This window comes from Macaca nemestrina, chromosome 5, assembly GCF_043159975.1.
Source record: "Macaca nemestrina isolate mMacNem1 chromosome 5, mMacNem.hap1, whole genome shotgun sequence".
NCBI lineage: Eukaryota > Metazoa > Chordata > Mammalia > Primates > Cercopithecidae > Macaca > Macaca nemestrina.
In genome coordinates this window covers 28,128,882-28,146,901 of record NC_092129.1, presented here as the reverse complement: position 1 = coordinate 28,146,901, position 18,020 = coordinate 28,128,882, and the positions used below count along the sequence as shown (strand labels likewise).

Genomic DNA, 18,020 nt, shown 5'->3' with positions numbered 1-18,020 from the left:
GCGCCCGCCACCTCGCCCGGCTAGTTTTTTGTATTTTTTAGTAGAGACAGGGTTTCACCGTGTTAGCCAGGATGGTCTCGATCTCCTGACCTCGTGATCCGCCCGTCTCCGCCTCCCAAAGTGCTGGGATTACAGGCTTGAGCCACCGCGCCCGGCCAAAGACTTCTTTCATCTAATATATTCAAGCCCATATTAACATCTATTGCAGACAATGTCTTCACCTATCTGTATTCTTTGTCCTAATAACTGACATCACTGTCCACCCAAATTATTCAGGCTAAATATCTAGGAGCTGTTGTTGCCAGGGGTGATACTCAACCCCGACTGCAGTTTAGATCACCAGGATAGCTTTTAAAAATATATATCCATGTGCAGACTCCATCCTGGGGCCATTAATGTTTGGGAAGTAATGCCGGGGTTTGAACATAGCTGCCCTAATGATTCAAATGAGTAGCCAGAGTTAGAATCACTGTCTGCTGAACTCATGGCTTAGAGTTCAAGTATATCCCACGGTGGTTTCTTTTGACGAGCCAGTGTTTTCGATAACAAGCAACTGGATGCCTTTAAGTAGAACCTGCACCCTCTGTTTACTACAGTCTCCACCACTCCCTCTTTCACCATTGGGGTACATGTTAATTTACCTGCCTCATCTATGAAGGCATTTGAATTTTAGTTCCTGCCATAGACTTCTTGTTCTCTTTCAACACCAAAGCTTGTCCCTGTCATAGACCTCTTGGTATCTCAACATTAGAGCTCAATATATTTGGCTCCTCTTTACTATAATTTAGTCTACTTTCTCTCTTCTCAAACTGCTATCTTCTCCACAATCATCTCTCAATTAAATTGTGACAGTGACTTCTTAACTAATTTCCCAGCATTAACCCCTCAGGTCCATGCTAATCCAGTCACTTATGGGCTTAAATCCATTTGTTGGTGCCCCAGTGCTAAGAGATAAAAGTGACATTTTCTAACCTGGCTTATAAAACCTTCCTCATATGATCACTGCTACCCCTACAATGTTCCAGCTTCGTAGTTTATCACGTCTTCCCTGTTCTGCTACCTCCTTACCAAGCTTTCCCACAGATACAACCTCCTCCTCCCTGCCACCCTTAGCACTACAGACCCCACTGATGCCCCCTGTACTGCAGGCAGGCTGAGCTGTTGAGTAGTCCCTAAGCAGGCATCGTCACTGTCTCATAACTGTGCGCTTTTGTATGCTCTCTTCTCTCCAGCCGTCAGGCCCTTCCTGTGTAGTCCCTCGGCAAAAGCCTGCTTATTTCTTTGATTCTTATATGGAATATCAGTTCCTGTAAGAAGTCCTCACTGCTGTTCTTCACTGGGGACATTTAAGCACTTTGTCCATGCTGTTACACCCCAGCTTTTGCTCTTCCAAGTACTTTGACAACATATTTTAATTGTGGGTGTATGTCAATCTAAGTAACTGAGGAAGGGAACTATGTTTGTCTTCATGTATGTTCTAGGTCAGCTTTGCCACTCCCTTTTATGATTCTGTTTCCTTATCCATGAACAAAGGGATACGGGCTCATAGTCTCTCAGGTTTTCCCCAGCTCTGAATGTGTGTGCTTATATCAAATTAAAAATCACTCTAACATCTAACAGAGTACCCAACACACTCAATAAATATTGAAATAATGATTTAATTTGTGAATGAAGTATTCTTCTATTTTGTTAATCTCTACTGGATTCCTACAGAAAACTTTGCATTTGACATTCCAACAGACAACTTTCCACTTAGCTTTAATTAAGCCATTGTAATTTAAGTTGAATTTATAATCTGAAAACACCCACACTGAGACAACAAAAATTATAATAATACAGATAAATATGGATGATTTGGAAAATGAAAAAAAAAAAAAAAAAAAAAGGAACCGCACCCCCACAATCCAATTATCTGGAGAAAAACAGTAATGTATTTCTAATTTTCCTCTAGCTTTCCCCACCCCATGTAGTTGTTTATTGTATATTGCCTTATTTTTTGCAATCGTGAGTTTTATTGGTGATATTAGATAAGATTTGGGCTTCTATTTAACTAATAAACATGTCAATTTACTTGTAGAACAGAACAAATCAGAAAAGGCAGGAACCTGGTGGTAAACATATAACTAAATATGTGAACTTTTTCCGAGAAGGCTCCTAGACCACAGGACGGCCTGGTAGGCAGGCAGAACAGTAGGTTTCTGCTACATCCACCTGTATTGTCAGGTGGTTGGGTGAACAAGTGACCTCAAAAAAGGAAAAGTTTACTTAACAGAAATGTATACTGGACAGACAGCATTTGGTCAGCTTCAGAGTGGGCTAGACAGTGGGAATAGGGTGTATTCTGACAGGCAGATAGTGTGAATGGAAAAAGTGGCCACAGCCACTAGGTGAGAATACACATTCACTTATTCACAGTACCTACTTTGTACCAAACACCATACTGGACACTACAAATTCCATGATGAATAAGATCCAGTTAATGATACATTTGAAAAAGTAAATACACAACTATACCACCGTGTAGTAAGTACTTCACAGAGATGTCCCGGAGGAGAGACGTAGTTTGGGGTTTGGCAACCTCCGTTGTTGAGTAGGTCTGACTGCAGTTTTCTGGAAGGACCTCAGAGGAGTTAGTGGTTTGTGGTTCAGGTGTGGACTATGAAACCTAACAGGGAAGACACAAAAGCTAAGCTGAGGTCAGTCGTCAAGGAACCAGGTGGAAACCTGGTTCAATGGCTGCAACGGAAGTCTAATTATTACTATTATTACCAGCATTAGACTTAATATTACCATATTGAGACTAGAAGTCCAAAGTCAAGGTTTCCACAGGATGAGTTTTTTCTGAGGACTGTGATGGAGAATCTGTTCTATGCCTCTCTCCTGGCCTCTGGAGGATTGTGGGCAAGCTTTCGGGCCTTGTAGATGAAGTTCTCCAATTCCTGCCTTCATCTTCAAATGATGCTCTCCCCGTGTCTCTGTCTTTTCACAGGATATGCATTCCCTCTGTGCATATCCTGCTCTGTGCCCAAATTTCCCTTTTTATAACGACATCAGTACTATTGGATTAGGGACTAGCCTCATGACCTAAACTTGGATTGTCTCTGTAAAAACCTTATTTCCAAATAAAGTCACATTCTTAGGTTCTGGGGGTAATGACTTCAACATAGATTTTTGGGGATACACAATTCAACCCATAACAATATGACATGCACAAAAAAAAAAAAAATCAAAAGGAGTTTTTAAAAAGGGTGATTCAGAATAATAACACTGATTTGTCTAGAACTCCTTCAGTTTTTGGGAAACAAATTGCAAGATTGGAATCATAGGCTGACAAGGGATTTAGCTGATGGTGAGGCTGAAAAGTCAAAATGTAATCAAATACATTAAAATGTGTTTAAATATCCTGAACCCCCTTATAAAAATGCTCTTAAAGCCCACAAATTCATTTAGTCATCCTCTACTGTATAAACTTTTACTTTTGTCTTCTCTTAGCTGCACTTAATTAACTCCTTAGAGTACAAAATATATTTTCTTTCCCTGTCTGGCAATCATGAAAAATAAACCTGGACAAGGAAGCCAGAAGAGTGTGCACAAAGCTACGCATCACAGCGTCCATAGTGAATGTTCACTTATGAGAAAGCGATTGCAGTTCTTACTATGGCTATGTAGCCTCAGGAGAAGGGGAAATTGTCCATACAATTAAATTGAATTTGAAAATAAAACTAATATTTTAGAATTATAAAATATCTTTTGTGATTTAATGCATAAGTATCAGATTAGTTTTACAACTTTGGGTAATTTGCCAAATCTTCACTTTAATAGGTAAATGAAAGTACTTTTATTATGAAAAAGAAGTAAGTACTCTATTGGAAGGTAGATCACAGACAATGTGCTTGGAGAATTCTATCAGCACAATTTGGCTCATGAGAACGAGTTTACAGTCTGCACAGAACCTGAGATGGACATAACAGTGTAGTTTTGAAGGAAGAGTACTGTTTTAGCAATTAGATAACTACATTCTTTTCCTGGTCTGTCATGGACTGTTATGAGCATGTTTTCTTATCCGTGGACAAAGAAGTTCAGGGTAGTTACCTCTTATATTCCTATCAGCTCCAAAATTACATGCTTGTATTAAAGTTAAAATAATAAATTCTTCCTTTAGGAAAAATGGATAATATAATATTTAAGAAGATTTTTAACTCAATATTGCATTTCTATGGAGTTTATGATTGTCTCTTAAAAAGCATCGAGATCATCTTGCCTTACCACGGAACTGAACTTCTACAAATTAGCTACCCAAAATAAAAAAGAAACATACACACAAAGACATAGACACTAACCAAAAGATCTGGCCTTATCATTTACTGGTGGCTAAAACGGAATTTTTTTAAGGGTTTAAGATGAATTTGTATCATGCTCTTTCATAAAACATTACAAATTAGAATATAAATACATATGAATTTTATGAAGCTGTTTGCAATGTTCACCCACTTAAAGTCTGTAGACTATTTTAGCACTAATACCTACCAAAAAAGCACAAGAAATGTGAAAATGAGAGGATCCTCAAAGTATTTTGTTGTTGTTGTTAATAATGAAAAGGTGTAATGCTTACCTGCTTATCCCTCTGATTTTTTTTTTTTTTTTTTTTTGCGGTTGGGTATTTAAGATTAGTCCTATACAATAGTCTAAAGTTAAGTATGTTCTAGAGTTTGGTTAAATTTATTTGTTAGCCATCAATTGAAGAATGTAGTAGCCTATACTAATCAGTATTTTAAAAATATTGGCATTACAATTTTTGACTTTCAAGCTAAGAACAGGAAGATTAAGTAAAGAACTCTGACAATCTGGCTCTCATTATCTCTCATTATTTGACCCCAAGAGACTGTTTTTCCCTGTGGGAAAAAAAAAAAAAAAAAAAAAAAAACAGGGTCAGGCAGATTATGAGCTCTGATATACCAGAGAAAAAGACATAGTCTGCCTGGCAACTACCAGGGTCAAAAGCAAAAGCACAGAGCACAGCTTGGGGAGGGCTGGAAAAGGGCCAGATGGGAGGGTGAGAGATGTGCTTGGGTCCAGTTGAGCTGAATGTTCTGGTCAGGGAAAGGTCAGAGTCTGGGCAAGGGTAGGAATAGCAGGACCGTGCCAACTCAGATACCAGACATCAGCGCCATTCCAACTGGTGGATTCCATTTGTTTTTAATTATCAGCATACCAAAGGGACTTTTGTTTCTTGTAAATAAGGATGACAAACAAATTAAACTCTAGCAGGTGCAAGAAGCTTATTCCGTCCTGAGCTAAAAACTGTGCTGGCTAAGATATAACTTGCCAAACAGGGCTGGTGACAAGGAGGTACTCTTCTTCCATATGAAATCTCCTGGTTGTGGGCTCTAAGCAAAGAGACGCTCAAACAAATGCAGCTGTTGTATCAGGTGATTTTTATTTTAGAGTGATTACCAGGGCAGTTGCTGATTGTTGCATTGCTGTGTTGAAAGTCGTTTCACAACTTGGTATTTGAGCACAGTCTTGCCAAAGTTTGTAGTTTCTGTCCAAGAAGCTTAGGTGGCCGTCTGCCATTATGAAAAGCTCCCTAGGGCCCAAGGGTCCAGCTGCTTCACTACGAAGTGTTGTGATGCCATTTCTGAGGGGGATAATAAAATGCTAGCATACAGTACAGGGTCTGTAAATCAACACTTCAACTGGGAGGAACTAGATTTATCCCTAGGGTAACAGGAATGAGGCATGAATATGCTAATTTGAGTCCGAATTCAGTCCCTTTGCTCTTTTGATTTTGCGTTAATTCTCCCGTTTATGCCTATGCACACGTCAATCTGAAAATCCTTTAGTGAAATGGACAACCAGCTGTCCAAGGTGGGTGAGTCCTCATTTCTTACAGAGGCAGAGACAGAGATTAGGTGTTCCCCTGGGAGGTCTTTCCAATCGGGGCTCTGAAAGCACAGCTTATCTCACACAAACTTGGGTCCCCCCAGAGAAGCTTTAAAAGAAGCTTTGTTTTTGCCAAAATTTTCTGTTGGTTTTCTGCTTAATTAATAGGGATTCAAAGGAACCAAAATAAACCGTTTGTGGTCAGTATGAATAGTGATTTCCTCGCCTTATTTTGTGAGTTATTTATATTGAACTTAGTAGCTCAGAAACAACTAAAAGAACCATTAGATGTGGAAAAAAAAAATCTTAATGTTCTAAGGTGAGTTTTTTTCTCCTTTTTCTCAATAGGTTTTAATTATTTGAGAAATTTTAATGAGTTGTCAAAAATTTCACATAATTGGAAGCAAGCAGTGTCTATTATAGCTCCACCACATCATCCATAAATAGAATTTAACTAGACAATAAAACTAGCTCTTAGAATATTTTAGAATTTCACTTATTCAAAAATATTACAGAGTCCACTATGTGACTGAGATCTTGTGATGACCTGGAAATGTAAAATAATAATAATAATCAATATGGTGTAGCCCCAAAGGATTTCATTTACTGAGTAGTTAGAAATGTTAACAGTATCAATATTATTGTTAAATTCCTGAAACATAATTATGTACATGGTGCAATTGGTGTATGGAATAAGTAGAGATCAAAGAAAATGTTCCAGAGGAGACATGTGAACCAAGATGAAAGAGTGCATGGAATAGGGAAAGGAAAATGAATAAATGTGGGTGTGGTAATTCTAGGTGGAAGACACACACAGGCAGAGACACAGAAACATCATGAGGGCACGTGGTGTGCTTGTGGAACTACTAGCATTTAGTTATAACTAGAGTATAAAGTTCAAGGAGAAATTCTTTGCAGATGACATTGGGTTGGTAAACACGGGGTTGGTAAGCAAATGTCAGATCACTAGAGCAGTAAAATATTTTTATTTTGATATAAAATAAAATATCTGTCACCCACTATGTGACAGATATCATGCTAAGCAGTGAGGAGGCACTAACATTTGTAACAGAGGAGTGAATGATATCGGATTTTCATGTTAAAAAGGTTAATATGAGACATAAAAATCTAAAATCTAAAAGTTCAAAAGAGAAGTCAGGATATTATAATATTATGATAGGTAAAATAATATGCCCAAAAGAGACATCCTGCTTCAACTGCTGAATTGGAAATTGGTCTCTTCCCCTTTGCCCTCCTAATCGCTTACTAGGTTAATTTCTTCTCATTTCTCATACTCTTAAATGTCATTTCTACCAAGGACTCCTCCCCAACAAACAGATTAGATTAGGTCATTTTATACATCAACATTCCACATTGCATTTTTTCTTCATAGCAATTTGACTCCCTGCAATTACCTACCTTTATAATTATTTGCTTAGCATCCACTAATCATTAGTTTATTGACATCATGGCGACAGGAATGAACTCTATCTTGTTGAGGAGAGTCTTTAGCACATAGCAGGTGTTCTTTCTATATTCTTGTGTAAATAAGTGATAGTTAAGGAGAATAATATTGGATAAAAGAAAACAAGTAAGAGGAATATTAAAAAGGCATGATTGAAAGAGCTTGGTGAATGAATGAAAAGGAAAAATAAAAGAGAAAGACAAATTGGGATGAGTCTCATGTTTCTAGCATGGATAATGAATAAGAATTATGACTAAGGTATGGGGTAAGATTATGACTTAAATTTTAGTCATAATAATTGATGAGATCACTGCTCATATTAAGTTAAATTTTATTTTTGCTGAAAAGATTTGGTATTTTCTAGTCTTATTCCAGGATATATTTTAAAACATCTAGTGTGGAGTGTTTCTGTATAAGATTAATACATACTATTTAGGTTGATTGTTCTCTGCTTCAAGATCAGAAAATTATTTCTCTATATTTTCATCCTCATATTTCTGGCATTCATCCAATATCAAAGCCAGGCTCCTTTGGCATATAGCATGATAATTTTTTAAATTTTCCAATTATTTCAATTAAGGATTTGGAAAAGCTGACGGGTATTATTATCTTTGCAATCAAACTTGGTTTAGGTACTAGTTTGTGCTTGGAGGATATGAAATAAAAATAGAAATAAGAAATAAATCTATAATTATCTTGAAGTTTAAACTTCTAACTACATAAAATCTCAATCCAGTTAAAGAAAGATTTCTAAAAGTAGCAGGTAAGTTTTTGACATAAAAAACTGCCATGCAAGCATCTCCTCATTTATTCCTGTTATTTAGATGAAAACTATTTATCTGTTTCTTTTTAGTTACACACAAAGAAAAAGAAAAAGTAAGAGAAAAAGAAAAACCTGAAAAGAAAGGTATGAAGTTATTTTTATTACTGTTTTAACACACTGATTCCTTTCCCATTGACTTCCTACTCTTTACATTCAGATTTTAGATGACCACGCAGTTTTACAAATTAAATTAGGATTATTTTCTCTGACTAGAATCTGAAAAAAGGAATTTCTGAATTGAGATAAATACTTAAGGCTGTTGAACTCAGTTACCACTTTACTTTCCAGAAATGTTGTGTCAGTTTTTCCTCTGGCAGTTTTCAGACTGCCTTAGACAGCAATGAGGATACTATATCAGAAGTACTTGTCAGTTTGATAGGTAAGAAAGTAGATGTCATTATTGTAACTTGCATATTTTGATTATCTATTAGATTGCTTTAATTTCTAATTGTTATTTATTTATGTAGAATAGATAATAAGATCTAATTGCTCTACACATAAAGATACTTTGTGAAAACCTTCCTCTTACCTTGCTCCCAGCCTACTGATTCCCATATCATGCCAAACCCACATACTCACAGTAAACCACTCCGTAAATTTTACATGCATCCTTCCAGAGCTTTATTATGTGTTTTCCAGATAGTACATGTTATTTTCCTGCTATTTTTACACAAAATCTAGTATGTCCTATAACCTGACTTTTACAATTTAACAATACATCCTGAAATATTTTCATATCACTAAATATTGTTCTCATTCTCTTTAAAAAGCTGCATAGTGTTTAAATGAGAATGTTCTTCCTCTGTATTTTTTCCTGATAATCTAGTTAATTGTTAAGGTTAATTTTATTTTTTATTTTATTCATTAAGTTCTTCAGTTCTAGGATTTCTGTTTGGGTCTTTCTTATGATATCTATCTGTTTACTGAATTTCATGTTCAGATCGTGAATTATTTTTCTCCTTCCTTTTTATTTTTTGTGTTCTCTTTATTTCTCTCTGAGTTTCCTCATGATTATTATTTTGGAAGGCATTTCATAGATTTCCCTTTTTTGGAGGCCTGTTACTGGAGTGTTATTGTGTTCCTTTGAAGGTATCATGTTTTCTTAGTTTTTCTTTCTTCTTTTAAAATTTTACTTTAAGTTCTGGGATACATATCCAGGTTTGTTACATAGGTGTACATGTGCCATGATGGTTTGCTGCACCTATCAACCTGTCACCTAGATTTTAAGCCCTGCATGCGTTAGGTATTTGTCCTAATGCTCTCCCTCCCCTTGCCCCCAACCCCCGACAAGCCCCACTGTGTGATGTTACCCCGAGTCCATGTGTTCTCCTTGTTTAACTCCCACTTATGAGTGAGAACATGCAGTGTTTGGTTTTCTATTCCTGTGTTAGTTTGCTGAGAATGATGGCTTCCAGCTTCATCCATGTCTCTGCAAAGTATTTTTAACCTCTTACTATTTATAAGTTGAAAGATTCAAATATGGTTTTTAGCGATGTATATATCATGTGTAACTGTTCATACTCACTGCCCATTTCTCCAAATGATATGTGTGTGTGTGTGTGTGTGTGTGTTTTGGATATGTATACCCCTTCATCTATAACTTATTTTCAAATATTTTTCTGACTTTGTTTTACAGTTAATATTTTGCTTTCTGTCTTTGTGAACGGACATGTGTGAGTTCATATATGTGTGTATGCATGTATGCATATGTTTAGATTCTTGAATTTTTAGGTGGTTAGATATGCTGATATTTTCTTGTGGTGTTTCTGGCTTTGAATCTTCATTCAATAATTAATTCAATAGCCACTAATATTTTCCTCAAGTTGAAAAAAGATTTTTGTTTTTGTTTTTGTTTTTGTTTGTTTTGAGACAGAGTCTCACTCTGCCACCCAGACTGGAGTTCAGTGGTGCAATCTCAGCTCAGTGGAACCTCTGCCTCCAGGGTTCAAGAGATTCTCATGCCTCAGCAGCTCTGGTAGCTAGAACTACAGACATGTGCCACTACACACTACACCTGGATAATTTTTGTATTTTTAGTAGAAATGGGGTTTTGCCATGTTGGCCAGGCTGGTCTCGAACTCCTGACCTCAAGTGATCTGCTCACCTCAGCCTCCCAAAGTGCTGGGATTACAGGTGTGAACCACAGTGCCCATCCAAAAAAGATTGTTTCCTATTTTAAATGAACATTAATTCCTCAAAAATCCATCTCAATGTATGATGTGAAGTAAAATTCTAACTTAATTTTTGCTATTGTTTTATGGTGGATTGTGTCTAGGATAACCGGGCCAGATTTCAGCTGATTTATGCATCCAGAGTATGCATAGTCTGCTGAAGTTTTTGTTTTGTTAAACACTCCAGTTAGGTAGAACACATTATGACATTTAGGAATCAGATCAGTTGAAATACGTTTCAATATTTTTTATGGTATATTTACACTTAAAAATACCAAAATCCCACAAATCACCGCTAAAAATCTTACTCATGTAACCAAATACCACCTGTACCCCAATAACCTACAGAAAAAAAAAGAAAATTTCAATTAAATAGTTGTTGTTTTCTTCATGTTTATTTTCTTATTTTCTTATCATATTTTCTTCATGTTCAATTTCCATGAACTTCAATACAACCATCTCCTTTCTCTGTTCTAGAAATAGATGACCTTTTCTTGTCTGCTATTGGGTTAAGCAGAATTATTAGCACTAGGTTCTGTGTATTCTGACTTAATGAAATAATCAGCTATTCCTTGTGATTTTTTTTTTTTTCAAACTTCACAGTAGCTAAATGTTTTCTATTAAAAAAAAAGTTAGGAATTTTTGCCCTTAAATTATAAGTGCTGCAGAAAAATGTATTCAAATTGAAAAGCAGAAATAAAATGCTACATTGTAAGTGCTCTTTTATTTACCTTATGCCAATTAAAAGATGTTTACTTTTTAGGACATATGTTATTATAATGTAATCCTGTGACCTTATGTGACTAGTGCCTTGCTTAGCCTAGCATAATGCTCCTTTTGTTAACATTGTCTAATATATTACGCATAATCCCAAGTGGTAGTGGAGGTGGCTGTGGGCAGGCCTGAGTGGTGGAGAGGCTGAAACTCTGGAGGAGGAGGCACTTGGGCTCTCAGCAACTCTGCATCTGTCAGGGACACTGGTCTTCAACTGAACATTAAGCTTTCTAAGGCTTAAATCATCTCTCCAAGATTCTGGAGGACACTATTCAACAACTGTATTTAAAAATAATAGATTTTTGAGTACATATTTTAAACATTTCTTGATGATGTAAGTAAAGCTGATGTACATTCTTACTATTTTTGTTATACGTTGGAGAAATGGAAATCTGTGGAACTAATTTTTTCTCTAGTAATTCAATACATATACTTTATCAACTGTCCAATTAAATCTCATATTTTACTACTTAATTTTCATAGTTTATTTAATTACCATTGTTATTCTTGAAAAAGTAGTATGTAAATGTTGAAAAAATGTATGATTATTTGGTAATCTACCAAATGACACAATTTAATTGAAATTTAAAAATAAACATAATGATATATTTTTTCACAAATTCTTATAAAAAATTTTCCCTCTCAGTTTGTCTTCCCTGAAAGCTTTATCTATTTGTAATAATGACTTGAAAAAGAGTGGATCTGATTTTCAAAAAGCTAAATCTTAATGCCTAGACTTTTACATTGAATTCTATACAACTATTATTACATTGGTAACTCTTTATTTCTGAATTAGACTTATTAATGTCATAAATTTTCAAAATATTACATATTAGGTTTTAGCACTTATGAAGCTGAGGTCAAAAGAAAGCTTGGTTTTGAAATCTATTAAAACTGTGTACTAATGTAAAATTTTCTGTTTAAGCAACTCACAAGGAAAAAATTGAGAAAAAAGAAAAACCAGAAACAAAGACAGTGGCAAAAGGTAACTTTTCAATTTATTATTTCCATAACTAAATTCTTTTTACTTTGAAAAATTAATTTTTGGGTAACAGATAGTTGGATATTTGTAAACTTTTATCATTTTATTTACATTAAAAAGTTAATTTGGTCTTACATTTAAAATTTAATATCTAAAAGAATAATTAAACTGAACAATTACTAGAGAATCTCAAAATGTGAGAGGAAAATGAAGAGCTTCATCATATGTGGTAGACAGAATTTTGAGCCCCATGACCCTCATTCACCCCTTGGTGTCATCCCTGTGGCTATGTTATATTACATGGAAAAAAAAAATTGCAGAGACAATGAAGATTGTTCTAAAATAGGGAGGTTATCCTGGATTATCCAGGTGGGTTCAATGTAATACCATGAGTCTTTAAATGTGGAGAGATTCAGCAGACAACAAAGAGATTTGAAGTATGAGGACTTTTGCCCATTGGCTGGCTTGAAAACGTGAGAAGAAAATGAATTCTGCCTCCATGTTGAATAAGCATTAAAGCCAATTCTTTCCTCTAGTCTCCAGTAAAACACAAAGACTAAGTGACAATTTGATTTCAGCTTTGTGGGCCCTAAGCAGAGAATTCAGTAGAGCCATGCTGAGCCAACGCTTTGGAATCATAAAAACTGGAAGATAATATAAGTGGGTGTTATTTTAATTGGCTAAGTTTGTTGTAATTTGTTACCACAACAATAAAGAAACTAAAATAACATATTTGGTTCACAATTTTTCACCAGTATTATACCTTGAATTTGATTTTAGAATACTCAAATTCAGAATTTTCTTTTTAAAAAATTATTTTCAATATTTATAGGTACATAGTTGTTGTACATATTTATGGGGTACATGTGATGTTTTGATACAAGCATACAATATATAATGATCAAATCAGGGTAATTGGGATATCCATCACCTCAAACATTTATTATTTCTTTGAGTTGGGAACATTCCAAATTCACTCTCTAGTTATTTTGAAATATACAATAAATTATTGTTAACTATAGTCATTCTATTTTGCCACTGAGCACCAAGAACATATGTTGAGGAAAGGACAGTCTCTTCTATAAATTGTACTAGGAAAACCGATTATGTAGAAGAATGAAACTAGACCCCTATCTCTCACCATATACAAAAATCAAATCAAACTGAATTAAAGACTTAAATGTAAGACCTGAAACTATGAAACTACTTGAAGAAAACATTGGGGAAATGCTTTAGGACGTTGGTGTGGGCAAAGATTTCTTGAGCAAGACCTCAAAAGCATAGGTAACCAAAGCAAAAATGGACATATAGGCAACTTCTGCACAGTAAATTATTTTCTTGTATCAAAAAGAAAGAATTGGCTGGGCACAGTGGCTCACACATGTAATCCCAGCATGTTGGGAGGCTGAGGCAGGTGAATCGCTTGAGGTCAGGAGTTCAAAACCAGCCTGGCCAAAATGGTGAAACCCTGTCTCTAGTAAAAATTTAAAAATTGGCAAAGTGTGGTGGCACACACTTGTAATCCCAGCTACTTGGAAGGCTGAGACAGGAGAATATCTTGAAACCTGGAGGCAGAGGTTGCAGTGAGCTGAGATAGTGCCACTGCACTCCGGCCTGGGCAACAGAGTGAGACTGTCTAAATAAAAAAAGAAAGTGGTCATACATAAATCTTGATCAATATTTTTACTTTAAAAGTTTGAGAACTGAAAGTACCATAATAATATGCCAAATATATTCATTAGTATATCACTTTAATATTATATATTTTGGCATATTGAATAACAAAGTTTTTATGTATTAAATTTATCTGCCAATTACTAGAAAAAAATGGAGTTTATTTGATAATTTAATCCTATTCCCTACATTTAAACTTCTCCCTTTTTTTTTTTTTAAATATACATTTTCGGCGATCGGCTAGAAGCTTCAATTCAGTAGTTTTAAGAAACTACCCATTTAGGTAAAACTTAGAAGCATTTTTAAGATTTAGTTTGATTATCTACTAAATGTAAAATAATGAGATATTTGAAGCAGATATATTTTCAATAAATCTTCCATTAGATAACCAAATATCATTTTATTAAATTTAATATGGATGAATTGTAAATTGAAACATTTTTAGAAGATAACATGAATTTACTTTCAAGATTAAATTACAGTAAATAAAAGTAATTTAATTTTGTTTCTCCTGTTTCATAGATATAAATGAAAACACATTTTGCATATATATAATTTATTTTCATTACATATACCTGGAATCTTATGTGATAGATGTATGAAATCTAGTGGACATTTTAAAGATCACATAAATTAATTGCCTAGTTTAACAGATGAAGAAAGTGACCTCTAGAGAGAGAGAAACAAATTTTTGCCAGGTCATAAAACTACTTTATGATTGGGGTAAGACTAAAAACCCAGGTGCGGTAAGTATAAATTGAGTATTCTTCACAAAAATAATTAAATACATGTCTTCAAGCATCACAGTTTTTCCAAAAATTTGTTGAATACTGCATTAGTTACGCATTGCTTTGTAGAGCATTACCACAACATTTGAGGCTTAAATCAATGCACATTTATTATCTCACAGTTTCTGTGGATCAAGAATCTGGGCATGGCTTAGCTCAGTCCTCTGTTCCGCAATCTTACAAGGCAGCAAACAAAGTGTTAACTAGGACTTCAGTCTCATCTGAAAGTTCAACTGAGGAAGCACTATTTTTAAGTTCATTATATGGTTGTTAGTGAGATTCAGTTCCTCGAGGACTACTAGTCAATCAGTTCCTGGCTGGCTGTTGGCTATGGACCATCTTTAGTTCCTTGACATATGAGTCCTATGAACATGACAGCTGGCTTCATTAAACCTAATGAGAGAGAAACAGGAAGACAGAAATTACAATCTTATCTAGACTAATCATGGAAGTCATATTCAATCACCTTTGCCATATGGGTTAGCAGCAAATTCCTAGGCCAACCCATATTGAAGGGAAGATGATTGCACAAGGATATGAATGCCACAAGTTGGGAGTCACTGGGGGCCATCTTGAGTCTGCTTGCCATAAATACTTTCCATTTACATATTTACATCATTCTTCTGGGGGAGGTACACATGCACATACACATACACACACAAACATACATATATATGTGTATATATATGTATGCATAAGTATATATGTGTCTGTTTACAACATGTATATGTATGTGTATGTGTGTACACATGTTTGTATACAGTATATACTTTTTATTTTTATTTTATATGTATATGTATTATGTTATAAGAAATTAATAGAAAGTGTTCTTTATATAATAGGTGGTTTCTGGTGAAACAAAATAAGATAAAAAGTCATAAGCCTTCTATGTGACATTAAAGATAGAAAAAATTATAAAGTATCTTTGAAAGGTGTGATCAGTTAAAGTAGAATCTCCCTTTGAAGAGCAAAAAAACAAAAAAAACAAAAAAAAGAAAGAAAGAAATGTAAATATGTGGAAAAATATAGAAAATATAGAGAATTCAATCTGACAATATTTGACACATGGAAAAATACATAAAATATTCAAAAGAAAGAAAGCCGTTCAGTAGAGGAATACATTTTTGGAAAGATGCTGTAAGATGGGAGATAGGAGGAAGTCAGATACTGCAGGGTTTTAATTTTGCTATGCTAAAATTTATTCAGATAGTTTTATTATTATGCTGATTTTTAGAGCTCCAGCAATTAGCTATGAGTCCTGGTCAACACAAAGTCTCTAGAAGTGTTTTTAGGTGAACATGTAATGAGTTGTATGAGATTGAGGTGCTGTTGACCATTCCAGTGAAACTTTCTTCCCAGACAGACACTAATAAACATTCCAGTGTGGAATTCTGGTATGATTTCAATTTAAAGTCCTGCGCAGAAAGTTGCTGGTTTCAGTCACAGAAATGTTTGAGTTTACTGCAGGAAAGAGCAGAAACCAGCAAAGGAGGTTTAGAAATGATTTACAGGAAGAAGAAGAAAATCCCCTGAGTGTAGTCATAGAAGCCACAAAGATGTTGAAAGTTTATGGACATGTGAAACCCCATCTCTACTAACAATACAAAATTAACCAGGCTTGGTGGCGGTAGCCTGTAATCTCAGCTACTTGGGAGGCTGAGGCAGGAGAATTGCTTAAAACTGAGAGGCAGAGGTTGCAGTGAGCCAAGATCATGCGATTGCACTCCAACCTGGATGACAAAGCAAGACTCCATCTCAATTTAAAAAAAATTATGCAGTAATTGGGTAATATTTGTATGATAATTTTATGATTAAACAATATTGAATAATGTATATCATAATTCCCTTTCTTAAAAATTCTCAATACACTTCAGTTTTGAGAAAGTCCAAGTTAAATGACCAGGTTAGCTTATGGTTTCCAAATGAATTTGGTCATGAGAATATTTTCCAGCACCTAATACAGTATCAACATCTTCCTGTAAATATCTGAAGTATCTGAGAAACAGTGTTTTGGGAAGTGCTGGCATAGTCAATTAAGTGCAGTACCACAGATCATTTTTGTTTTGCAAGCTAACCAGCATCTGGCATTATCATTTTCATTATCTCAATGGGACCTTGTGATATTATCTTGGTTTAGCCTGAAATCATCATTTAGGGTACCAAAGTCAATAAACTTGATTACATTTTTTCATCAAATTCTTTTTTTTTTTTTTTTTTGAGACGGAGTTTCGCTCTTGTTACCCTAGCTGGAGTGCAATGACCCAATCTCGGCTCACTGCAACCTCCGCCTTCCGGGTTCAAGTGATTCTCCTGCCTCAGTATCCTGAGTAGCTGGGATTACAGGCATGCACCACCAAGCCCAGCTAATTTTTGCATTTTTAGTAGAGACAGGGTTTCACCATGTTAGTCAGGATGGTCTCGATCTCCTGACCTCGTGATCTGCCCGCCTTGGCCTCCCAAAGTGCTGGGATTACAGGCATGAGCCACCACGCCCAGCCTTCATCAAATTCTTTAACATGGGTGACAATAAAGCCTCCACAGTACATTAGCAAATGACATGGAGGATTCCAACATTGCAGTAGAGCTGCTGTGGCATATAGTGGTTATGTGTAGTCACATATAATAAGGAATGTCCAATACGCAGCATCTATTATGAACAATTTTCCACACATTATGTGCTGCATTATTATTGCGTTTTAAAAGATGCTTGAATGATCCACAGACTAGTTAATTTGCATCCCAGTTCCCTCTTCCAAAATGCAGATAATATCAAATTAAGAATATATGTGTGTAATATATATATATTCTAATTTATGTATCTATTCATATATATTTTTATTTATAGCCCTTTGAATTTCTCAGGATATGTTTAAGGACTTTAAAAACTAGTAGAATTATCGCTGACTTAAGATAAATAGGAGCCAATATCTCAATTTCTGCACTTTCAGTTTTTCTAAAGCCAAATCATTAGAGACTATATGTCTCTCAGTTATCCTCTAATGGATTCCATTGTTTTATTTCTATTAGTCAACACCAATGTGGATAATTCTACACTTGCATTCCTAATTGTTGTCTTTAAAAAAGACTGTTGGCATTTCAGTTTCTTGAATGACCCTTAAGATCTTTCAGTTATGGAGCAAAATGATCACGTGCTTATAAAAGGAGACTACTTCACTGGACTCTTTGGTATGGACATTGTCTTTCACTGAACATGCCTGTATATCCATCCACTGCATACTACAAATGCCTCCTTGTTGACATGCTAAGTTACTATTGCCTTAAAAAATAGTGTTTTCATGTACAAATTAGAGCCACAACACTTTTAGTAGTCTATCTAATATTGCACTTTATAAACTATAAAACTCTGGTAAGTCACAAGTGTTTATGTTAAGAACAGTATTTTTCATTGTTTTCCATTCTTCCCTCTTTCTTTTCCAATTTTCCTTAATGACATAGTACA

The 18,020-nt window shown here is 35.1% G+C and overlaps 1 protein-coding gene and 1 long non-coding RNA gene across 29 annotated transcripts in view; one reads left to right on the top strand and one right to left on the bottom strand.

The window, feature by feature from the left end:
- The window catches only part of LOC105465538 (triadin), a 408,157-nt gene that overhangs the window by 109,199 nt on the left and 280,938 nt on the right, over positions 1-18,020 (top strand). For all 28 annotated transcript variants that reach the window (XR_011623327.1, XR_011623326.1, XM_071096392.1 and 25 more), the window contains exons 6-7: positions 8,202-8,255; positions 12,042-12,101. Coding sequence is in view for 26 of the 28 variants with exons in the window: in XM_071096392.1 (XP_070952493.1) it covers positions 8,202-8,255; positions 12,042-12,101 (114 nt within the window). In the remaining 2 variants the exon portion in view is untranslated. The remainder of the gene's footprint in view (positions 1-8,201; positions 8,256-12,041; positions 12,102-18,020) is intronic.
- The window catches only part of LOC105465539 (uncharacterized), a 58,677-nt gene continuing 54,814 nt past the window's right edge, over positions 14,158-18,020 (bottom strand). Inside the window, exon 2 of the long non-coding RNA XR_977605.3 lies at positions 14,158-14,953. This is a non-coding gene — a long non-coding RNA (uncharacterized lncRNA). The remainder of the gene's footprint in view (positions 14,954-18,020) is intronic.